Here is a 26,274-nt window from a genome sequence, read left to right as displayed (position 1 = left end):
ATGACGGTGTCAATGTTGCAAAGTTCATTAGTTTAGAAGCGAGCTATAAAGCAACAATAAAGCAGCTCTATAGAAGATAATGTCGTTATTCAGTTCTGTGTTGATTCAGTAATAGTGCAAAGTTCATCAATTATGAAACTAGTTAAATTCAGCTATAAGCAGCTCTACTGGAGACACTGCAACATGTGCAGCACAAGTCTGTCCTATAAGCTACATAAAATCATAATGAGAACATTATAATTGTGTGCTTGGGACATGGATTTTAATGGTGAGACTTTTGTTTTTGTAATCAGGCTCTCAAAAATTATATAAAAATTTGGATTAAGATTTATCGGCCGATATATCGGTTATCGGCTTTCAAATATAAAGAAATTATCGGTTATCGATATCGGCCAAAATGTTCCTATCGGTGCATCCCTAAGCGTATCTGTTATGATATGAGTGTTTGTCATCTGGGTCACTCACTGCTTGGCTGAAGACAGTGTCCCGTCTCTGCTGTAGCTGGAGACCCTGCGCTGAACTGCCCGCCGCCTCCTGGAGCAGGACGAAGATCACAGAGCGCCTGGCTCGCTCCGCCACCGCTGATACACACTCCTTCAGTGACTGGACCACGACACCGAGCTGATCCCGGCCGTTCACAGCTGTCAGGGGACGATCTGAGGAAAAACAGGACATTGTGACCCAGTTTCCCAAATTTCCAATAAACTGCCATTCCAAAAGACAATTTAGACTGGTTGTGAGTCAGAAGACATATGTTAAGCATTAGTAAAGTGATGCAGGGGTGAGATACTTTTGTAGGCCAAAACCCAGGAAAAAGTGAACATTTGAGAACGAGCTTCATTGTCCTGAAATAAATGGGTTTTTGGTTAAATACCTGGAATGAGGTCAAGATATGTCCACGTTTTATTCTATGACAGAAAATACATCAATAACACCCTCTTGTGATTGTTTTTAAAAGCATTTAATTGTCTTGTAAAAGGCAGTTGATAGTGAGTGTCTAAATAGGACTACAGAGGTTGTTGGGGACATTGCTGGCCGGGGTCTCAAAAGCTACCCTTAACAAACTACAGTTGGTACAGAATGCAGCCGCTCGAATTCTATCTGGTAACAGAACAGGGGATCACATTACTCCGGTACTGGAATCCTTACACTGGCTGCCTATCAGATTCCGTGTTGATTTAAAAATTCTAATGCTTACTTATAAGGCCTTGCATGGACTGACACCTCTTTGGGCCCTATTTTAACGATCTGAAACGCAAGTGTCAAAGCGCAAAGCGCAAGTAACTTTGTGGGCGGGTCTCGGCGCTGTTGCTATTTTCCCGGCGGGATAAATGACTCTTGCGCCAGGCGCAAATCTAAAATGGGTTGGTCTGAAGTAGCTTCATTATTCATAGGTGTGGTTTTGGCGTAACGTGAAATAAACCAATCAGAGCGTCATCTCACATTCCCTTTAAGAGCAGATGCGCTTTTTCCATAGCGGATTGCTATTGTAACGGCGGATTTGCCAGGCGCGCGCCAGGAGCGGTTCACAGCCAAGGAGAGCAACGCTCTCGTCACGGCCGTAAAAGAGAGAAGTTACATTGAAATGGAGAAACCCACCCAAATTAACTTCGGTTAATTTGGGTAAATGTGTAAGCTAGATGTATGCTTTTATAATAAATTGTTTATCTATCTATCTATCTATCTATCTATCTATCTATCTATCTATCTATCTATCTATCGTAATAATGTATGATTTGCAAAAATGAAAACTGCTGCTTCTGTGTAGATGAGAGAATCAAAGTGCGCGTTGTGCACACGCTACATTGATTATGGCCAAGCATGCGCCCTTAAAATAGCATATGAATAACATGCGCAACGCGCCACTGACTTTAAACTATTTTTTCCTGGTTAGTGGCGCAATTGTTTTCTAAACCTGCAAAATAGCAAGAAGGAACGTTTGCGCCGGAACACGCCTCCTCTTTGCGCTGAACCGCCCCCGGGAGCGCAAGTGTATTTCTTAGTTAACCGACGTGCTTCTGTGGAGGGAAAAGTCCGCTTTGCGCGGGTGCAAAATAGGAATGATACATGCGTCGGTGTACAAAGTCACTTGCGCTGGGTGCAAGATAGGGCCCTTTATATCACTGAACTTTTAACCCCTTACACACCAGTACGTGATCTTCGCTCCTCGGAAGCTGGCCTTTTATTTGTCCCGAATACTAGACTTAAATCCATGGGTGATAGGGCCTTTTCGGCGAATGCTCCAAAACTTTGGAATTCCCTGCCTGTGGAGATTAGGCAAGCTGAATCTCTTAGTGTTTTTAAATCTTCCCTGAAAACTTATTTGTTTAGGGTAGCTTTAATATAACTGTTTATAATTGCTATATTATTGTTATTTATTATACATTTCATTGTTTTATTTTATTAATGCATTGTTTGTTCTATTGTAGGTTGTATGCTTTGTGAAGCGCTTTGAGATGCTTTTTAAAGGCGCTATATAAAAATAAAGTTTATTATTATTATATTATTATTATTAAACTTCATCAGGTGGAACAGGTAAACTCATCTACTGAATAGTCCGCTTTTACAGCCTTATTGTGTATATAATCGCACTCTTGTAAAGTATCCGGACTCATAATGTTTTTAAAGACTGAGAGAGTTGTCAGAAGCTTAGTGACGATGACGTTGAAGTCATGTGACCGTGGTGTAGTTCCTTTACAGTCTACGTTTTGCTTTTGACTTCTAGCGATTGTAGTAGTGAAGATTATCATGATGTACAAAACATGTAAGAATCATAAACTTTTGCTGGTCACAGAGCTTATTTTCTACAATAATACAAAAGCCAATGGAAAAATCCTATTGGGTTCTTGTCGAGGGAACTTCATCCGCTCTAATGGATAGAGCAGGGTTTCTCAAACTCGGTCCTGGAGGGCCACTGTCCTGCACAGTTTAGCTCCAACCCTGATCAAACACACCTGAGCAAGCTAATCAATGTCTTCAAGATCACTAGAAACTCACAGCTAGGTGTGTTTGATCAGGACCGAGTTTGAGAAACCCTGGGATAGATGAACAGCAAGTTTTTACATGTTGGTGAAAGATAGCTAAGACAAACATTGTTTTTTTCATTTGAAATAATATGCACTGATAAATCGTCCACAATAAGACTAGGAATGTGCAGGGTCCATTTTGTTTTTTGAGGATGATGGCATGTCACTTAACCTGTCCATGCTGACGTCTGTCTTATTCGCCTCTGACAGATGACGCACACAAAAACATGGGAAGCGTTTTCATTTCCTTTTGATAAAAGTTGATAAGCCTGTTTATTTATGCATGAAAGACTGCATGGCTTGCATTTAATTATTTGCATTAAGCATTGTGTTTTTCTTTGCTGGTTTTATATTTGGTAACAGATTCAATGGAATAATGAAGTTAAAGTTCTAAAAGGTTAATGATCTACAATTAATACAGTTTTATAATCTACAATTAAAATAAAATAAAGGGAGAGTTTGTTTATCAGTTCTTTATAAAGGAATGAACAATTATGAACTAGCCCACTCGCTTTTAAGATTACAATGCAATTAAAAAGCACATCGAATAAAGCGGATCAGAGCATTAGACTAAGCTGAGTTTAATGCTGGCACCATTCACGAGTCTGGTTGTTATCTAAATTACACACGGAGAAAACTACATCTCTTATGAAAGTCCTGAGAGCCATGAGGCAGAATTAGATCAAAGGTTAGCAGATATGATCTCTGCATGAGTCACGGAGACCCAAGTCTTGGCTTCCTGGTCTGGATTATATAAACATCCCAGGCCACACATATTTACCAACAGCTGTTGCCCAGATTTGCCTATTTTTGCTCCACCAACAAAATATCTCTAAACACAGCCGTTTGTGCTGTTTCTGCTTTTGAACGATTCTCTCGAAAGAATTATTCAATGACTCACTCATAAAGGCAGTCACATGTTTTTTTCCTAAATTAATTACTTTTTGAACAAATTGGTTGAATTTGTGATTCAGTGACTCCCACATAAAGACAGTCAAATGCTTCATTCCTGACTGAATCAATGTTTTTGAACAAATCAGTTGAATTAATAATGATTTGATGATAATAATGATCATTTTTCTTGACTGTGTTTGAATGATTCAGTGACTCATTCATAAAGACAGTCACCTAATTCACTGCTGAATGAATTAAAGGGAAGATTCATCCACAAATGAAAATGTTGTCATCACTTACTCACCCTCATGTCGTCCCAAACCTGTATGAGCTTCTTTCTTCTGTTGAACACAAAAGAAGATATTTTCTTGATAGCACCCATTGACTTCCATACTATGAGGAATGTTGGTAATGTTTGATTACCAACATTCCTTAAAATATCTTCTTTTGTGTTCAACAGAAGAAAGAAACTCATACAGGTTTAGAACAACATGAGGTTGAGTAAATGATGACAATTTTAATGAACTATCCATTTCATGTTTGTGAATGAATCGGTACAACAATTGTGTGGCGAGGGGTAGTGTTGCTTTCGTCAACGAAAATTATGACGAAATATTGTCGTCAACGAACCGTTATCACCTGACGAAAACGAGACGAGACGAGACGTAAATGCTGGTCATGTGACGATGACTAAAATACATGTATAATGCAATATCGTTGACGAATAAGAACGAGACTAAATGTGGTTTACAAAATAAAAACTATGCTAAAATGTCTCTTCATTTTCGTTGACCAAAACAAGACGAGACGAAATGTTATAACGTCACGACGAATGAGAGAGTTGTGCGTGAACCCAATAGCTTTGTCGGCTTTAAATTCTGGTTTGCGATCTGGTCACCCGATTATCAGCGAATTTAACAATATTACTCCATAGTTATTCTATTAAAATGTCTCATTGATATATTTGACACATTCATAATCATTACTTTTGCCGGTTCTTTGTGACAGCTGTAGGCTATGTTATTGGCAGCGTCATCCTCCGGTTACATGAACGCGTCACCGCATCAGCACCAGAACATGGAGATTTTATTTTAGAGAATAATCGCACAACCTATTCGATATTCTATAATTAAATAAACTAATCGAATATCCAAAATTCGTGACTCATCCCTGCATGGAATCTCTTGTTTCTTTTCCCAAATCTTCACTCACGTCTCACCCATTTTCTAAAGGGATTATAAACGTTTCTTCATTGGTTCGCTTTTAATTAGGCCTATATATTCGTATTCTTTACTGTGGTAAAGTAGAAAAAACGCTGTAGGACAGATAGCCTATACATTTGTACTTGAATGTCAAATTCTTTTTAACACAGTTTGTGCTTGTTATTAGACATGGTAAGGCGCGTCAAGTTTAGTTGTAAAACGCGTTTCACACGCGCGGGTGATTTTTAGTTTCACTTTCTCTGGCAGCGCAATCTCAAACATAGCCTAAATATTTCGCCCTTGTGGAGGATAAAATTCGCTCTTCAGACCATACATCAAGTAGAAAACATGAAGATATCATAAAGAGATCGATGGTCTCTCTCCTGCTCGTGCCCTCTCAAAGCGCAGAGTGGTAGGCTATATCACGCGTCTTTGTGTGGAAATATAAAACGAGTTATTTTTTTAAATTTTTTTTTTTAAATAACCCCCCAACCACCGCCGGTAGTTGGTCCATTACCGCGGTGGTAAAAAAAAAACTGCCACCGTCACAGCCCTAAATATACTAAATATAATAAGATAACCTTGAATTGCATTACTAAAAAGAGACTAAAATACAATTTTAATTGACTAAAACTAGACTAAAATGTCATCAGTTTTCGTCGACTAAAACTAGACAAAAATGTCATCAGTTTTCGTCGACTAAAACTTGACTAGACTAAAAAGAGTATGAACGTGACTAAAACGAATAAAAACTAAAACGACAGCTTGACACAAAGACTAGACTAAAACTAAAATGAAAACAGGCCGCCAAAAACAACACTAGCGAGGGGGGAGTAGTCTAGCGAGGTCTGCAATAGGAGAGAGGTAGGGAACGAGCAAGTAGGTCAAGCGCAAATGACAAACACCTGTGTCTTGTTGCACTTTTTTGACTTGATGTTTTCAAGGAGTAAACAGTTAGCTGTCTCTGTAGAGTGGTTTGTGCGAAATCCAAATTGCATTGGGTGTAAAGGGGTGTGGCCCAAGTTTAGATGGTTTTTCAGCTGTTCTGTTACCCATTTTTCTGTCACTTTGGATATCACTGATAGAATACTAATGGGTCTATAATTTGACACCATTGTTTTATCGCCAGACTTGTAGATCGGAGATACTACTGCTGTTTTCCAGGAGCTTGGAAAAGTACTTTGACAAACCGACATCTTGATCAGATGTGCAATGGGGCAAGCAAGTGCGTCCCTGTGTGATTTTAAAAATGTGGTTTCCAAACCATGTGAATCCTTTGCTTTTTAATTCCTCAGCGAGGTTATAATTTTGATAACCTCTGATTCAGATATTTCCTTTACTTTAAAAATAGGTTTAGCTTTATCAATGGGGATAGATGGTATAGTTTCAGTTGGGATACCTTGAGCCAGCTCCCTGACTGAATTTATAAAGAAATCATTAAATGTACTTGCTATCATATCATTATCTTGGGTCAGGATTCCATTCACTTTGAGTTCAGGTAAAGTTATCCTTTGTTCTTTATTCCAACCAGTTAATTTATTAAGATTTCTCCAGATGTTTCCCATTTCCCTGTGCTTCGTTAATGATTCTGATTAAAAAAAAAAACTCTGCATTAGCCTTTCTTAAATTCCATAAAACCTTATTTTGGAGAGTTGTAAAGGTGAGCCGGTCGCTATTATGCCCTGATTTTAGAGCCCTCTTTAAAGCAGAATCTCTCTCTTTCATTTGTTGCCAGAGAGTGTCATTTAGCCATGATAAGGTGGTCTTTTCTCCATGTTTACGCTGCTCTTATCTTGGTAATCGTAGAAAAAAATGTTTAATCTTAGTATCTCTGCTGGTTAGAAGGTCAGACCAGTCAATTTAATTTATAGCTTCCAAGCTGATTGTTTCATTTTTAGGAATTTTCTCATAGAATTGACTTCTTTTGGTAGAATTTACAAATTGTTTTCTGGTAAGTTTCCTTACCAGCAGTGTGAAATTATGGTTGGACAGACCAGTCAGCATATTATGCGATGTAGTTACTCTCTCAGGTCTTTTTGTAAATATCAGATCAATTTGTGTCTGGGAGGAGTTGGTTATTCTTGTTGGACCTTGTATCAGTTGGGAGAGATTGAATTTGTTTGTTATCTCTTTAAGTTTTTTTTATTTTATTTTAGTTTTTTTTACAGTTTTGGGTGAAATGACAGTGAAAGACATTTGAGGAGATAGTGACATATGCAACCCAATATACTCCATGTCTATTTCCTGTGACCATTCAATGAGGTTACATGTAATTGTGTTTTTAACATATACTAGCAATCCCCTCCTTGCCCTTGTTTCTATCCCTCCTAAACACATTATACCCAGAAATATCAAAGGCAGCCTCGGGGGAGTGTTTGTTAAGCCATGTTTCAGATAGACCAGGAAAGTCCAAGTTAGAGAGAGACAGTAAGTGTTCTAGCTGATTGCTTTTAGAGACAATGCTTCGTATATTTAAATGTCCACCGAGTAATCCTTTGGGTTTGGATTGCGGATCCCAGATCAGTTTTGTGTGATTGAGAGTTTTAAAAAAGTTCATTCTTCGATTTTTCCGATTCGCCGCTGTCCCCCCACCGCAACAGGCACCCCCTGTGTGCACCTCCACTCGCTAACGGAGGCATCACCAGAGCAGGAGGAAAATCCAAAGCTCCGGAAGAAGGCAGCAGATCGCCAGTGGAGGCCAGGCGAGGCCCTGGGTTTAGTTGGATATCACCAGCTAGCAGGAGGATTGCCATCAGGTAGATGATCTTTCTGTGCGGTTGTTTCAAGTTCTCAGCTCCTCCTCCAGGTTCCAGTATTTGTCCAGATTGGTGGTTGGGTAGCACAGCCATTGTTTAGAATTTTGGCATAGGCTACATATTGGCTCCATGGGTTGAGATTGAAGCCGCAACGAACGTCACGTTCACAGCCAGGTTGTTGTTGTTGGCATGAATGGCAACTTCGCACGGATAGTAGCAGTAGTGCAAACACATAGTTTAAAACAAATAGTCTTTGAACTATGTCGGCTATTGTGTGTATATTTAGAACACAATCCGTTTTTTTGTAGGAAGGCAAATTTGGCAATGTTGTTTGTGTGCGCTCCAGCATGACTTGCCAGACTGCCGTTGCGCAGCGCAATGACTTTTCAGCCATTCAACGACTTGCTCATAAATTGTAATATTTTGATAAATTTTGATATTTTATATTTTTTAACTAATCACAGTAAATACAAATTCTACAAAATGTACTTATATAAATTAATATTATATGTAAGATTTTATTAATCAATGTAAGACAAATATTTAATAAAGGCCTGGTTTCACAGACAGGGTTTAGATTCGGTCTTAGATCAATTTGGACATTTAAGTAGCTTTTATAAATGTGCCTTAGAAAAAAACTTATGTTAAGATATACAGTACAGGCAAAAAGTTTGGAAACATGACTATTTTTAATGTTTTTGAAAGAAGTTTCTTCTGCTCATCAAGCCTGCATTTATTTGATCAAAAATACAGAAAAAAAAAGTAATATTGTGATATATTATTACAATTTAAAATAATTGGATTTCTATTTTTAAAACATTTGCTTCTTTTTTTATTTTTATTTTTTTATTCATCAAAGAATCACAGGTTATGAAAAAATATTAAGCAGCAGAACTGTTTCCAACTTTGATAATGAATCATCATATTAGAATGATTTCTAAAGGATCATGTGATAGACTGGAGTAATGATCCTGAAAATTCAGCTTTGCATCACAGAAATAAATGATCATTTAAAGTATAATAAATTGAAAACCAATTATTTTAAATTGTAATAATATATCACAATATTAAAAAAATAAATCTGTATTTTTGATCAAATAAATGCAGGCTTGATGAGCAGAAGAAACTTCTTTCAAAAACATTAAAAATAGTAATGTGTCCAAACTTTTTAGCCTGTACTGTATATCAGCGCGAGTTGCTTTCAGTTCAAACAGTTCAAACATGCATTTTAGTCAGGGACTAGCTTAAAGCCTTATTAAAACCAGTGGGAAAGATCCTGTTGAAATTTCACATGCACTAGCTTGTTACTCTTGCCATTTATCATTCAGAGTTTGATTAGAGTTTATGAGAAAAGCACTTCATTCAGACTCTTTAATCTACCGGTACTGACTGGATCTATCGTGCTCCTTTCACGCCCATTTGTTTTGCAACAAGCTCAGTGTTTAAATTTGTTTTGCATTAGTCATCAGATTTTTGGCAGTAGCCTACTATACTGTACCAGTCTGCATGAGTGACTTTCACCCATTTAACCCCATTTCCCAAAAACAGAGTCATGTTCAATAGTTTGGTTCCCATCCAGGGTGTATTCATGCTATTGATCTAAATTGTTGCTCAGTAAATACATTTGTTATGTGCATGACATGAGACATCAACCTAAACCGGTCCGGTGACATTTCATCATGCCACAATTCCTTGTGTTATGTGAATTATTTACACAGACACAATAACATTTTATACTGCAATTAAATGTTGAAATTGTCACACAAAATGTTAAAAAAAAAGGTCCTGCAAAGATGCAGTCTCGTGTGAGGAGAAAACACAAGCACACATTTGCATTCTTATTAACAAACGATCCAGTACTTATGCTACTTTAAAACTGTAGGAAACTGCTGCAGCGAAAATATCAGATGCTAACAAAGCACACAGTATTTCTGAAATGAAAATTAAACTGTTTACAATCAAAAGGAATCAATAACCAATTTCTTTAACATGATCTGAAGGTTTAGCCTGTAATAGAATTACAAACTTTACTTCAAGATTGAGATGAATATGGAAAATTGTCAGAAATTAAAGTTAAATATGAGCTCAGAATAACAAAAAGTGTCATTGCCAATCAGAATATTCGTTATATTGTGGATTGCAACAGGCAGAACATTTAAAATGCAGTTTCAGATGGTGTCCAAGTGGTGGCAGCATCGGCTATGTTAAAAACTTGTACACTTGTACAGCTTGTCAGCACTTGTTGAGTTTTTCCACAGTTTAATAGCACTGAGTGTCAAAAGTTGCTTTTAACTATTTCTGTCTGACAGAAGATCCGTGGATGCCGCTAATATTCATCTCTCAACTGGCAGATCTGACATGTGCTTGAGGGAAAAAAGACGTGGTTTGTTATTAAAGCGTGAAAAAAAAAGTAAAACCAGTGAAAAGTGAAGTGAAAAATCCTCTCAGGGAATGTCTCGAGTCAAAGTGGAAAATTTGCCTTCAGAAGCTTATCTAAGATGCCTAAAGTTGCAGACACTTGTGCAATATTATTGCTATTGAAATGATGAGGAACAAAAGGATTATTTTTGAGAGGTTCAAAATTTTTTCAGAACCAAATTTCAAATGATAAATTAAATGCAGTTTTAAAATCTTCATAACGGGGGGCATGAAGTGTAACAAAAATATGTATTTGTTCACAATCAATCCAGAGCAATGTCATAGCTAATTTGATCAAATGATAATTGTTTTCTCACAGTTTATGCTTCACCATAAAAGGAAATTAAATCACCTTTAAGCATTTAATTGATCACTCCAGCATGTTTGATTTGTTATTTTAACATTTAAGTGCACTGACCCAAGCATTTGATGGGTCAGTCTTAAGCTTCTGATTGGTCATTTGGGTGTTTCATCATTGGTTTGAGGTTGGACAGAGACGTACCGGGACTGTGTGAGGTGATGACGTCAGCGAGCGTGTGGCAGGGCGCTGACTCCTGGTTGTTGTTGTCTTGCTCCTGTAATTTATCCACCATGGCAATGACACAGTTCAAACTCTTCGCCACACTGGCCCAGACCCTGTCCTAGAAGAGTCAAAGCAAGCGTTAATGGACCGACACTTATATCCCATTAACCAGCCACAGTCGTGATAAGCATTGAGTGTGCAAGTGACCTCTGGAATGATAAATTGGGAGATTCACTCCCATTTGAGGCACTAGTCACTACTAAATCTTTGCCGTGTGTACGTGTGGGTCCACGAGCAGGCCCAGACTTTCTCATTTTTTGCATCTTCTATGCTGATTATGGGGCAAAAGGCCCAAAATTAAAAACAGCTAGACATGAATTCAGACTGACAGGAAAATGTCTTTAACTAATTTCCGGCAACTTACCAATCATTAATCAGTACGTAACAACAATATAACTTCAATAAAAAATATTACAAAAATATTACAATAATTTATTTTGCATATTTTATTTTGAATGTATATTAAATATAAATAAAATATTAAACTGAATTATTTTGTATATCTATATGCATTATATGATATATGTATATTATATAATACATTTTATTATTTACACTGTTGATTGAAGCATACTTCTAAAAGTTAAACACTATATATATATATAGTGTTATGATAATAACATCATTTTCCAAGTGGTTATATATAAATGTACATTTTACACACACATAAATAATAACTATTAAAAATTTTAATCAATTATTTTGTATACTTATGTATTATATCATTTATATTTGATATTTATATCATAATTCTTTTTTATTATTTACACTGATGATTGAAGCATACTTCTAAAAGGTAAAATATTTTATATATACATTTTTTTTTTTCATATTTAACAGCTTAGCTTTGAAAGGTTACTTAATTTGCATAATTTATTTTAAGGATTTTAAGGATTGTTTAGAATTTTCTGTCTTTTCTGAACCTCTGCTTGACTCCATTCTACAAGTTTCTTCAACAACCAAAAGACGATATTTCCGTTCGCCTGTTTTCGCACGCACGCACGCACGCACGCACGCACGCACGCACGCACGCACACACACACGCGCGCACACACACACACACACACACACACACAAACTCTCACACACACATACACACACCGCTTGGACTGACAGATTAAGTTACAAAGAGCACCAAAAGATGGAAAAAGATGTGACGCAGGAGGAAAAGAAACAAGCGCGTTTGAGACTTTAAAAGTAAAACATCTTCCAAAAAATTTGCGTTTTCCATTTTATTGTACCTTTCTATGGAGAGATAGAAACAAAAAAAGACTTTTCATATAATGTTTAATTAAGTACTTGCTGGTTACTACTACTAAGTTGATGCACATTTCTACAATTCTATTGGCTGATAGAATTAAAAGAATTAAAACACAAATGTAAAACATTCTGAAAGAAAAACGACAACATCCTTCCTGTATGAATATCGGGAGAAGTCTAGCTACAACTAACTTCAGGCTTCATCTCCCTTCCCTCTTCTGAGTGGAGCTCAAGGGCACACAAGTTATTTTGGCATTGATTAGAGATGCTTGTCTTATCTTGGCCTCTAATCCTCTCCTGTTAGCTATGGTTATGGCACACGCACACACACACACACACACACACACACACACACACACACACGAAGGCAATTACAGGAATTAGACACCACAGTTTAAAACAGCAGCACTGACTACACAAACAGAACTTGAGCCTCTTAATTCGAGGTTGTAGTTTGTGGTTCATCCTTCAGTTACTGTGGTAAAGGTTTCTACGAACAGAAGCTAATATGTGCTGATGTCACTGGCTTGGTTGTTAACCGTATCCCTGTCTCGCCTCTAGTCCTGTGGAATGATTCAACCTCTCAAGATCCTATCAAATACGTCAGAGCACAGCTGCTTCTAACTGAGCTGAAGAGACAACCAGCACATGAGAAGCAAGACTTGAAACTAATATCAATTTACAAAAGAAACCTGTTCAGTTTAATACTAGGGTTTGTTTCAAGTCCCCCTGTAGTCAATAATTGTCTCCCTTAAAACTCACCTTTGATCACCAAAATGACATATTTAAACGTTTTTTCAATGAAAAAATGTCTTCATGCCTTAAAATAGCTTGAATGTAACTCGACACCCTTGCCTAATTTAGTATATGCGGTTCTATGAATATGCAAATTAGCCCCACCTCCACTCACTCACTCCAGCTCAGAGATCCACTCGTTGACGATCATACGTTGATCGGATTTGTTACAAGGTAGTTTGTGACGTCAGAAACACCAGCGATTTCAAACCGTGTTTTTGAGACTGTCTTTGGTTCACTGCAGTTTTAAGGAGAAAATACTCAGCAATGGTGTCGACTTATGGATTTACACATGGTTTGTCTTAAAGCATATTAAAATCACCACATAGACATATAAACAACATTAAAAGCTTTAGGGGGACTTTAAATAGTAAAAGTGCTATTAGCAAACACCACTTATAAACAGTGATTATTAGCAATATTTCTAAATTACTAAAATGTTTTTAACGAATCGAGTGAGTCATTGACTCTTAAAGACAATCACCTGCTTTGCTCCTGAATGAATCAGCCGTTTAGATGAATTGGTTGAGTGAATGATTCAACGACTCACTCATTAAGACAGTGACTTGCTGCCATCTAGTGGCGCTTTAGTTTCATATTTTGTGTCATTTCATTTTTCATTCCTATTCGTGCCATTTCTGAGCTGCATTAAACAATGTGTAAATATACCTAAATTACATTTCAGATGCATCTTTAGAAAAACAAAGTTATATGGCCACATTGGTGCCTTAAAAGATTATGTGTAATACATTCTATGTTGAATCGAATCGAATTTATTTCTAAAGCTACTTTTTGTAAAATCAATCCAAAGCTTGACTTTGATCTTTTGGGGGTAATTTCTTAACCAAAATTGATGTGCGATTAATTTGCAATTAATTTGATGAATTAATCGGCACATCATATAATGAATTAGTTTAAAAGTAGTGCTGGGCAACGATTAATCACGATTAATCACATCCAAAATAAAAGTTTGTGTTTAATTAATATATGTGTGTTTATAATTATTGTGTAAATATAAATACACACACATGCATGTATATATTTAAGAAAAATCCGTTATTTATATATAATATAAATTATGTATAAATATAATATAGAATATATACATGCAAATATTTCTTAAATATATACATGCACGTGTGTATTATATATACAAAATAATTATACACAGTGCACACATGTATTATTTTGGATCCGATTAATCACGATTAATCGTTGTCCAGCACTAATTAAAAGTTTTAATTGCTTGACAGCCCTAATTTCTACATTTCTGTCACTATCGTCAAATATGATTGTCAAATAGCATACAGTTAGGATTGGCGGTATGGTTCTGTTCTGGCCAAGCATGGATAAGAGCAGCGATAACCCCCCTTAGGGGAAACAAAACAGAACCAACATCATTTTAAACTACAACATAATTTGAGAATTTATCCTGATTCAGGGGGAATCCTGACGACAGGAGGAGCTGGGGAGGGAGGAGGGTAATTCGCTCCTGAGAAACGCGATAGCTGCTGATAATACTGAAGGAGCTTATATATGTATACAGTGATAGGCGTCGTATTCGTGGATCAGCTGAGAGTCAGCTGATGCGAGCTTGACTAACCTGACCTGCCAGAACTGACGCTACGTTTAATTTTTGTGATTTATTTACTTCTCTTCTATTAAAAACAATGAACTTGAAACCCTGTTTTTTTTAAAGGTGACGCTGCTATTACATAAATACACAGAGTTGAACAACACTTGCCCATTCCTCCTCGTCGTACTCTTTGTGAGTCGGGATGGAGTCGGAGCGGACAGGGGACGCTTTGCTTTCCTTCTGGGGTGTTTGGGAGCCGTTAACATTATTGCAGACGGTGTGGGACTCCTCGGTCACGCCGGGGTGCGAGTCGGCCTTGTGTGGGTTGGACGGGGTAGAAGTCTGACTTTTGCAGACGTATCCGGGACGGGCGGCATGCAGCGCTAAGAGGGCGCTCTTCACCAGCTCGTCTTTCAGAGCGTGAACAAACTGATCCGTCTGCAGAGAGAGAGAGAGAGAGAGAGAGAGAGAGAGAGAGAGAGAGAGAGAGAGAGAGAGAGAGAGAGAGAGAGAAGAAGGATTTTTTTAATAGCATTTATATAACCAACATTTCATTAAACTATGGCAGAGCATGAGAGTGTGTGACAAAGATTAAAGGGACGTGGATGAGAAGCGTATCAGAAAACGAATAAGCAGACAAGAGCAAACAGTGATGGCTCAGTGGATAGAAAGAGAGGAGTGAAGTATGAGAATGCAGAAGAATTAAAGAGACACAAAAAGAGGCGCTGGTTCTTCTGAAACAGGGTCTCGGCAAAACAACAATATATGATTAAATTAATCTTCTGAAGTGCTTGAAAAGATTGCAAGAAAACAGAAGGACCTCATTCATATTCGTACGTACTTGTACGTATTTGTATGTTTGGAGAAACACATCAGATTAGGCAGCATCTGAATGTCCAAAAGTCTGATTTCACACTGACAATCTCATCGTTTATGAGTCATGGAGAAACTTTATCTGAGAAATAACTTTTTAAATGTCAAATTTATTTATGAATGAAATCAAGATGGGACCAATAAAAGTCTGTGAAAAATGTATTTGTGACTCAATTTCAGTATCAAAACTCAACAAATAAAAGGATTGCAATGTTAAACTGTTTCACTAATTTGTTTGTGTGCCGTTTCTGTTTATTCAAACTGATGTCAAATTAGGGAAATTAACTGCATTAAATAATTGTGTTAAACATACTCAATCTGTTTATTCTAATCTCAAAAGTTTTGGACATCTCTAAAGTTCAAGTGCTCCCCGTTTCAGATGCTATTAGTATTAGTTTAAAAAATATTTATACACTACAGTACAAGCACTACAAATGTGTCTGTATGTGTGTGTGTGTGTGTGTGTGTGTGTGTGTGTGTGTGTGTGTGTGTGTGTGTGTGTGTGTGTGTGTGTGTGTGTATTAATTAGCACAAAATACTTTTGGGAAGTTGACGTGTCCATCTAAAACTATTTTAAATACGATTTTGCCAATTTTATTTTAGAATCAATGCATTCTGCTTTAATAACTTAATTTATGACAAAGAAACCTTTGTCACACTAGCCATTTCTGAAAGATAAATTTTTTCCTGACACTGTCCACTATTGCTGTTCAAATAGCTGTGGCATTGCTTAAAAAAGAAAGAAAGAAAATAACCCAGTTAGGCCTCGCTTATCTTTTCAATGTAATTTGCCAGCCGTCACCAGTAAGGTTTACTCAGTGTCCTCATATTTCAGGGGCAATTGTACAGATGCAGGATGGGACATTTGCATATCACCAAATCAACGCCCCTGTGACCTTTTCTCTACCCCACCAATCATTATTTTAGACATGATAATCACATCCCACAATTCATCAAATTCTCCAGCAATGAACTTCCACGCTCCCTCTGTTTCTATTCTCACCTGTCTAAAATGGCGGTGTGTTTTAATGCAGATTTCCCGAGCTATTTTTAAACTCAATGGCATTTTAACAAGCCCTTCTTCACGCTCTCCACACTTTGAGTTACTGGCAGTGAGGTGGCATTCCTGCGAGATAGTTTTTCATTTGCCTCATCACGCGTCAGGATCTGAAGCTTCCTTGTCATTACAGAAACACACATTCTTGAGAACAAGCGTTGGTTCTCAGACATGTGCAACAGTGACAGGAGCTGCAGCAAAGGTGAACAGACTAGACCTCAGATACCCAAACTTTCTTTTGCCACTTCAATAGTTTTCAAAGTTTGCCCCCTCCCTGCCACACTTTCTGGGAGAAAATCAACATGAAACCTGTTTTACTTTTGATTTATTTTCATTTATATGCTCCAATTTAACAGTTCTACTATATGCACTTGTATTGATGCATAAAAATGAAAATGATTAAAACTCATTCTTACCTCTGTTAATCATGAGAAACCTTAAAATTTAAATTGTAATATTTTGAAACGATGTAATTGCTGTTTGGTCAAAATAATAAAGCAAAAATAATGAAAATAAAATTTAAATGTATAAATACAATATGAAAATACAATAAAATAAATTACAATAAAATAACTAAATATATAATCAAAATAAAAAATAATAAAACAAAAAATAAAAACATAAAAAAAAAACATATATAAAATAATGGTAAATGTGACAAATCTAAAAAAAATAAAAAAATAACTAAGTTGTTTGCAAATTGGTTATAAATTGTCTGGAATAAAAAAAAATATTTTGTAAACTTATTACAATTGCTGTTTGGTAAAAAACTAAAAAATAATGAAAATATATAATATATAAATAAAATAAATTGCTGTTTGGTATAATAAATAAATAAATAAATAAAAAAGATATATTCTGAATCAGCTTCATTTCAATTGCTGTTTGTTAATCAACAGCTCTAAATAAAAACATAAATAAATAAACTATTTAGTTCCTAAACATTTTTAACCTACTTAGGTACAATTGCTGTTTGGTCAAAATAATAAATAATAAAACAAAAATAAAAACAACATTTTATATATATATATTTCAAAAATTAGTTACAGTTGATGTTTAGTCAATGTGATGGCTCTAAACATAAATAAACAAATAAATAAATTAGTTATTTGCAAATTGGTTGTAAATAGTAGTTTGGAATAGAATAGGATAGAATGGCAGTGAGGTGGCATTCCTGTGAGACAGTTTGTCAGTTTGCCAGTTTGGCACCAGATGTAATTCATTAATTACAAACAGTCAGTCATGGGCAGTCATGGCCTAGTGGTTAGGGAGTTGAACTGGTAACCCAAAGGTTGCTGGTTCGATTCCAGAACCGGTGGGAAATTACTGAGGTGCCCTTGAGCAAGGCACCTAACCCCTTATCGCTCCCCGGGCGCCACACAAAGGCTGCCCGCTGCTCTGGGTGTGTGTATCCACGTTTGCAGTGTGTGTGTGTTAACTACTCACTACTCTGCTCCTAATGTGTGTGCATTAACTTGGATGGGTTAAATGCAGAGGTCAAATTCCAAGTATGGGTTACCATACTTGGCCGTCACGTGTCACTTTCACTTTCACTTTCACTTTAAATAAAATTATATAGTTGTCACTACCCTAGACTGTGTGTGTGTAGAGGTCCAATGCAACATCAAGACGCACACACACACACACACACACACACACACACACACACACACACACACACACACACACACACACACACACACACACACACACACACACACACACACACACACACACACGGGCTCTGGAGATTTCAATCAGCTCGAGCGTCTGATTATGCGGGACCGTCACACTTCTAATCAGGAGGTGAAGAGAGGAGAATGAAGAAATGAAGGTGGATGATTGCCCATACTCCTCTGTGGCAGAAACAATCCCTGTGTCACAGATTGCACACTGACGGCACCAGATGTAATTCATTAATTACAAACATAAAACACCAAGGCCTCCAAACCAGATCCTCGGCCTGGTGCTTCTGTTGGGTTTGGCAGAGGGGAACATGACAGACCGATGGCCGTTCGTCAAAGTGCCTCGATGTTTGCTAATCGACCCGTTTCAGGCCAGGACTGGGTGGTCTCAGTGAACGGGACGTCGAGGCTTAATGACAGGAACATGCTGTGTTTGTTCATGCTAAATCTGCTTTTGTCCTCAGAAACACATGAACAGATTCAGTGAGCATACAATTTGATTTAATTTACATGCCACCATGGTTTTTGTTCATTGTACCACGGTAAAACCATGTTTTCAGGCCTTACCATGATAGTAATACCATTAAAAGAACTATGGTATATGAATATGCTAATCATACACTACAGTAATATACATCAAAGTACCATGGTATTACCATCTGATACGATTCCTGTACCAACTGAGTGTTATTCAGTGGCAGAAATGGTGATCGAGTGACAGAAACAATGTCTAGTGTTTCTGTCACTCGATCACCAGCAGCTTCAGAATGTGTGACAGTAAAGTATTTCATTAGAAAAGATATTTGCCCTTAAAGCATGAACATTTGCAGGACTATTAATAGAGGCACTATCAGCCGCACGATTCAGACTCATTTTACATTTATGCTCCCAAACCACCGTCTTGAAGATTAATACTTTATTTAAATTTTTATTTCTGCTTTAAAACTTTATGTAATTCTAAATTGACTTGGGTATTCAAGGACACTGGCTGAAATAGTCCTTCGTATGAAGATTTTTCAAAGTTTTTTCTTTTCTTTTTATGAGTCATAGTAATACCGTGATGAATCTTTCCAGTTATTATCATAAAAAAATAAAAAAAATGTGACAATTTTTAAAAATAATAATTAAATATATTATTATATACATTTACTTTTAACGAGAATGTTTTTTGGTTTTGGTTTCAGTTTTAATTAACTATAATAAACATGCATGCACGCATGCACAAACACTCACTCACTCACTCAAAAAACAGCAATATTGTGAAATATTATTGTAATTTAAAATATTTTAAAATGTAATTTATTCCTGTGATCAAAGCTGAATTTTCAGCATCATTACTCCAGTCTTCAGTGTCACATGATCCTTCAGAAATCATTCTAATATGCTAATACTTTCCTGATTATTCTCAAAGATGAAAACTGCTTCATATTTCTGTGAAAAGCCATGATCCATTGTTTTCAGGATTCTTTAATGAATAGAAAGTTCAAAAGAACAGCATTTATCTAAAACATCATCATTATAAACGTCTGTGCTGTCACTTCGGACAGTGTAACTGAGTGAGGAACCTCACCTTCTCCTCCAGGCTCTTCAGGACGTCCCGCAGAGCTTCAGTGGAGCAGTGCTGGGCCTGGAGCAGCTGGTCGGCCAGCGCAGAGATGAGCGGCTGGAGCTGGGACACCACACTCAGGATCTCACGCGCACGGGCCGTCTGATCCGGGGGATAGTAGATGCACTGATACGCTGTGCTGTGGCTGGAGGACATCGAGAGAGAGAGAGAGACTTAATTAATAACAGCAGGGAGATCAAGAGCGTAGTGCTGGGTGGTATGGCCAAAAATTCATATCACGGTATTTTCACAGTATATGATGTTTTTTGTTGTTGTTTTTTTTGCATGAATGGGGGGTTAATAAAAAATTATATGTAATATAATATATAAATAATAGTCTGATACATATGAATATACAAAATAAACAAAATATTATAACTATATAATTAAATATATTATTTAAATTATATATATTCTTCTTCTTTTTCTTCTTCTTCTTTTTCGTATACTGTTTAGTGATTGGCATGTTCTAGGAAATTATTGTAAGACATATTCATAACTCTGAATGGAGGCCTGAATTCATGTCTGACATCTTTCACTTTCAGTCCATTGTGAGACGTATCGTCATATTTGCAGACAGAGGTCGTATATATAAACATCCCGAGGGTCAGAGCGAGGGTAATGCGTCATAAAAAAGTAGATTATGACTTTATTTGGCTACAAACTGTGTAAGTGGCCATCAGGAGGGGAAATGAACAGCTAAAAATGCATGATATATTCCCTTTAAAGAGCCATCTCTATTGCCCACCAGTGTCTTCTGAGCTGAGATGAAACACAGGCCGTGGTGTTCAGTATTCACACAGGGATTGTAATTGGTTGGGTTTATTAGATATGTTTCGCGTTCAGATTGCTTCATTGATGTCACAGTGCTGTAATCACACCTGTTTGATGATGACAAGATGACGCTCTTCTAGTGCTGGGCGGTATACCAGTTCATAACGAATACCAGTGTTTATTTTTGTTATGATATGATTTTTTTATATACCGCAATACCTGTGTATGTGGCTTTAACATCGTTGGGAACGCGGCGCGACACTGTTTGAGAGGGTCGCTTTTCACTGTTGCACTGTGATGATGCACAGCTGTATGTATGTGTTACTAAGTGTGATGGTGAAGATGGAGAGGTTAAACTATAATTGATAGCTGTCAAATTATATTACAGTGTTTCTCATACATTGGTTCACAATATCAACACTGCCGCCAACAAATAGATTTTCCAAAAGGTCTGGTGACATCTGCTGTTCCTCCAGAAACGCCAACGCTATCATCATTGTTCATTTGTTGTGCCTTCTCCAAACTCCAAAGGACTAATATATATACAGTATATATAAATCTATCTACTGTATTTCATCAATACTGATATTATGGATGAAATACAGTAGGTAGATTTTTTTTTGCATTTATAAGAAAATGTTATATTAGATTCATTAAAGTGTTTAACAGCATTACATTTAACATTAACACTAATTCGACATTATAAGCGTAATTCTCTGAACTACTGTGACACTGTTATTAGTCCCATCTGGAATTCATTTATAATAAATTTGCCATTACAAATATTTCTCCATCAATTACTCATAAATGAGAGCCCTGCCAAGTTTCTCTCAATACAGTCATAAATGTGTCCACTTGAAAGAATACATGACGATAAGTGCCTGAATGTTAGATAAGGCCTTAAAGAAAGTCCTCGAGCAGCCGAAGTGTCACGAGTATCCAATTCAAGTCCGCTACTAATGGCGGTCGTGAGATTTCTTAAGATGGCATCAAACACAGAACGACATCCACACTCGAACGAGGTGATAATGAGGAGAATCTGCGGGAGGTGACATCAGTGTTTCCCGCTAGTTCAGCCGGACACCAGTCCGTTCGTAAGTTTGTTTGTGATGCTGGAGATTAGAGATGGAGTTTGTGCCCTGTACCCTAACCCTAGATCAGCGTATCCGGGCGAGAATTCAGATAATTGGCTCCCGGGAGGATGGCCAACCATCGCTGCTCTGAGCAAATAAAAGGCCTTGCTTAAAGAGAGGAGACACACACCAATGGACAGTGAAAAATATGAGAGAACATCAAAAACACAAGCCACTGGACTCATTTAGCAGGTCTAAAATGACACAACACAGCAGGGAATACACTCCAAAAGTCAAACTGATGGTTAATGTCAGTGCAGGGGAGCAAAAAGTAGTGACTAACTTAAACACATTTTCGTTTTTCCAACAGATTTAGCAGTATAGCTTGACAAAGCACTACTTCATTACATTACTTCAATCAGCTGGTAAGGACCAGTTAATTTCAAGCAACTTTTGTAGTCCAAAAAATAGACCCACTGATTAATTTGATTAATCACTGATCGTATTCACAAACGTTTCTGCAAATAGTCTGTTTTAGAGAAATTATTTGTTCTGACTGTTCATTTCAAAGAACTGGGGCATTCACTATTGATTTGAGTCACTGTTGCTACAGTGTTCATTTGGGTTTGTTTTAATCAAAATGCTTCGTTCCGGCAGCTCATTTTTATGAACTGGTTTTAAAATGTTTTGCCGATTCATTTGATTCATTACTCAAATGTGTTCAAATCGGTTCATTTAGACAGCTCATTTCAGTGAGTGGCTTCAAAAATAGATTGAATGATTCCTTTGAGTTATTATCACTCAATTTTGAGCAATTCTGTTCATTCTGAAAATTCATTTCAATCGACTGGTTTAAAAAATGAATTTACTGAATCATTCATCCAATAGAGTTCATTTTGTTTTAATCAAATCGATTCATTCAGAAGTTCATTTCAATGAAATTGTTCAGATTCACAGATTTTGTATTATTATTCATTGCTCAAAGGGTTTAGAAAAGTCAATTTGAGTTTTAGCGATTCAATTCATTCAGACACTTCATTTCAATTGACGAATTTGACACATTTAAAAATAGACCATTTGAGCCAGTACTCAAAAGAGTTCACAAAATTTTATTCCAATCAGTTTGATTTTTAATTTCAATATTTACAATGCATAAAATGTACATTATCATAAAAAATGTGCTATATATACTATATAACTATATAATTAGCAACTACTTATCTTCACTGCAACTGCTTTAAATTGAGTAGTTGTACAATAACGCTGTACAATATGTGAACAACTCTGAGACTGATGAAACAAAAACATTTTAAAATCGATAAATGGCAGTGTCCTATAAATCAAATGAAAGTGAGGCAGAAAGGGTGTGACGTTTCATCACAACACTTATTAGGATGTGATTCACAGAAAGTGGCAGGAATATAATGCCATCTGAGACCCGGCTCGATGGCTAATGACTTGTTGGCCGAACACCTCAGGAGAGCCAGACCTGATCTAGCCTGAAGAAGTTCTTTATCAACCTGGCTTCAAGAAAACAGCATTTGTGCCGCAGCCGACTCATTCATCACAAACCCTCCAGCTTCTCCAATCTCAAAGCCCAGACCGAATCTGTAGATGTTTTTTGCATTTTCATTTACAAGTGGGCCAAGTAGATGGCGTATTATAAAACGAGCCAGAGACAATACTCAAATATCATTGGGAGATGACAGCAAATAGTCTGATTAGCATAGTAGTCACATTCATTTTAGCATGTCAGTTTGTTTAAATTAAAGGCACACTGTGGAGAAATTGTGTTTTTGTCAAACAGCGACCCCTAGAGTCGCTGTGGAATACTTGCACTGTCGTATATACCCCTCCACCCCCCCAACCTCTACGTTAGACTTATTTATGTCTTGATATTTATGTGAGATATTGAAAACTGTTCTCATGATAATCGCAAGAATCAACGTCAACAGCGTCGTCTGATATCCCTCAGAAATACGTGATAAATACACCTCACAACACCTGAGTTCAGCTGGCAAACTAGTTCGTGAGGCAAGCTAGGCAATAAAACATAACGCAAAAAACACGTAAGAGAAACGCGTGTTTGTTAGCAAGTCTGTTAACAGCTCTGATAATCGAAAGCTAGCTAGACATATGTGGAAATTATTGGACTGGTTTAATTATCAGCAATGGATGAATGAACAGCATCGTAAAAAAATGTCATACTACAAGCAAGCGCAACAACATACAACATAGAATGCAAACAAGTTTACAAATAATACATTTATTTACTGGCCACTTCATGCGTTTTCTCAGATCGGATTTCTGATTTATCAAAACGATTCCATTTACACCTGCTCACATAAATGTGTTTTTGCGAAACGGATTTAAATCCGATCTTCAATTCTCGCGCTATATGCAGATTTAATGGAGTTCACGTCACCGAAAGCAACAGATATGAACTGCATTTTATTGATCATCAGCTAAAATTTCAAAATCAAAGACAGCAATAAGAGAGAGCAGTAACAGCCCTGGTAAGATCATTTCGTTTCTTTACTTTTAATGATGAAGATTGTGTGTTAAGCGTCTGCGACTTACTTTCACTTTGATTTGCGATAGTTTGCACGTTGTCTTGATGAATCGATGCTCAGCTGCGGTAATGCGTGTTCCAGTAGCGTCGTCATATCTGGCAATATAGACTATAACACGCTCTCACACGTTTTTTAATTTATTTTTTTTTAACATTTTGGGGAGGAGTACAATTTACATATGTGGTTTCAACAACCAGATGCACACTTGTCCAGTTTCATCTGGAATGCGTCTCAGACCTCCTCCTGAAGTGGTTTGAGCGATCGGATTCAAATCCGTCTTGAATGCGTTTCGGAGGACATTTACACCTGGTCTTTTCACGATCGGATAGCTATCCGATCTGAGAAAACGCATGAAGTGGCCAAGTGTAAACAGCCCCCATGACAAAAACACACGCACGAAAGCCGAAAACAAACGCTGGTTGGCCTCTCACGTCCATAGACAGTATATAAACGCTCACGTCCAAATTTGAGGAAGTGGTGGGGGAAGTGACGTATGCCGTAAAGCAGTCGAATTTTGTAGTTCTTTTTGTGCCGGGTTACTACCCGAACCCCGAAGTTACGTAGTGCCAGTAAAAGTGATACAGACCCCGTCAGGCTATGGCAGACGTGTCATTCAACCTATTGTAAGTCGATGTACCATCCCAAGAGTCTTGGAAATATATTATGAAGGTTGAAAAGCTACATAGTGTTCCTTTAAATTATTCAAAATAATGATTCACAGATCTATTTGAATCATCAGTAAGTTGTGATCCGGAAAGATTCTGAGACATTTTACGTACAAATTGTTTAAAATATTTTCTCAAAGACAGCAGTAAATATAATATATAAATTAACAGTGTATATATATATATATATATATATATATATATATATATATATATATATAATTGTATTTTTATTATTGAAATAAATATTATAATATTATATTACAATGTACATATTTTCGAAAAAAGCAGTCAGTAGAGTTAATAGGTTAACGTTGGAGGATTTGAACTTGAAAAACAGTGTGTACTGACGTCTTTCCACGGGTAAAACAACATTCCTTCTGATGTTCATTCATGTTTATTTGATACTATAAATTAACTAGAAGGAAGAGATGATCGGTTCACGAGCAGCTTTAACTGAGCGATCTGTCACGACACATTAAAGAGACACAAAACGGTATTTATTGTTTAAATTTCTTTAAAAAACGACCAAATTTGAAAGTTGCTACTTTGTTTCATATCAAAAGTAACCAGCTCTGTCCTGCCTGTTGACGCGTTGTCAGTTTCCTCTTTAGTCCGCCATGCATTTTTCACTGCGTGAGAACATGTTGTGTGGCGTGACAGTGGCGTGGCTTATCGGACGTATCAACAGTAACTAAAGGGGGCGGATCTTTGCGAACGGTCTGTTTTGTACCTTTAGCATAGTTAGCTTTTTCTTTGAAATCAACACAAGATTGATTCCAACAATTTTTTTCTAAATTGAACCACTTTAAATTACCAGTAGCCTTATAGCTTGTGCAGCTGCAGAGTCAAAACCTCTTCCACAAAGCCTCATTGTCATACAATTAAATATACTGTCTACTCTAAAGTCTATAATCAAATATACAGTTCTTCAAAAGGGTGCATAACTAGCCTAAAATAATCTACACCGCAGCATCAAACACACACAGCAGGGAAGAGGGAAATTTCCCCACAGAACGGCAGGAAATATTTCAAAGGAGCGCTACCATTAGCCACATCCTACACACACACACGGAGATCAGTTAATGTGCAGTCTGGATATTCATAAATGATCAATGGATATAAAAATGATGCTAATGAGAGAAAAAGCAAATGCCAAGCCCCTCAGTGCAATAAGGCCCACATCTCTAGTGTGTCTCTCATTAAATGTACAGATGTAAAGGCAGAGAGGGACATTTACGCCACAGGACAAGAGTTACACCATACCAGGCCAGGGGTGTATAATATGGAGAAAGCTATCTGTTAGCATTCCTATTCACACCAAAGCAGGAACAACACTTATACCAGCAAACAAAAATATGTTATAAGAACATTTGGCTAAGATTCCCATTAAGTAAAATTTTCTGAACGTTCAAAACATCAATTTTTTAATTGTTTTGAAAACGTTTTCTTGGTTGC

At 36.9% G+C, this 26,274-nt stretch overlaps 1 protein-coding gene and 1 long non-coding RNA gene across 8 annotated transcripts in view; one reads left to right on the top strand and one right to left on the bottom strand.

The window, feature by feature from the left end:
• The window catches only part of inpp4b (inositol polyphosphate-4-phosphatase type II B), a 175,585-nt gene that overhangs the window by 22,996 nt on the left and 126,315 nt on the right, over window positions 1-26,274 (bottom strand). For all 7 annotated transcript variants that reach the window (XM_082164272.1, XM_082164274.1, XM_082164273.1 and 4 more), the window contains 4 exons: window positions 19,696-19,876; window positions 14,679-14,948; window positions 10,799-10,937; window positions 466-656 (listed from right to left, as the gene is read on the bottom strand). In XM_082164272.1, the coding sequence (XP_082020398.1) occupies window positions 466-656; window positions 10,799-10,937; window positions 14,679-14,948; window positions 19,696-19,876 (781 nt within the window). The remainder of the gene's footprint in view (window positions 1-465; window positions 657-10,798; window positions 10,938-14,678; window positions 14,949-19,695; window positions 19,877-26,274) is intronic.
• LOC309494847 lies at window positions 2,518-6,658 on the top strand. The gene is made up of 3 exons (XR_014204448.1): window positions 2,518-3,879; window positions 4,417-4,502; window positions 5,957-6,658. It is a non-coding gene; the product is annotated as an uncharacterized lncRNA (long non-coding RNA).

Source organism: Leuciscus leuciscus, assembly GCF_965113295.1.
Source record: "Leuciscus leuciscus genome assembly, chromosome: 3".
NCBI classification, from domain to species: domain Eukaryota; kingdom Metazoa; phylum Chordata; class Actinopteri; order Cypriniformes; family Leuciscidae; genus Leuciscus; species Leuciscus leuciscus.
Note: the sequence above shows the minus strand (reverse complement) of the source record. Positions and strands in the feature narration are given on the sequence as shown.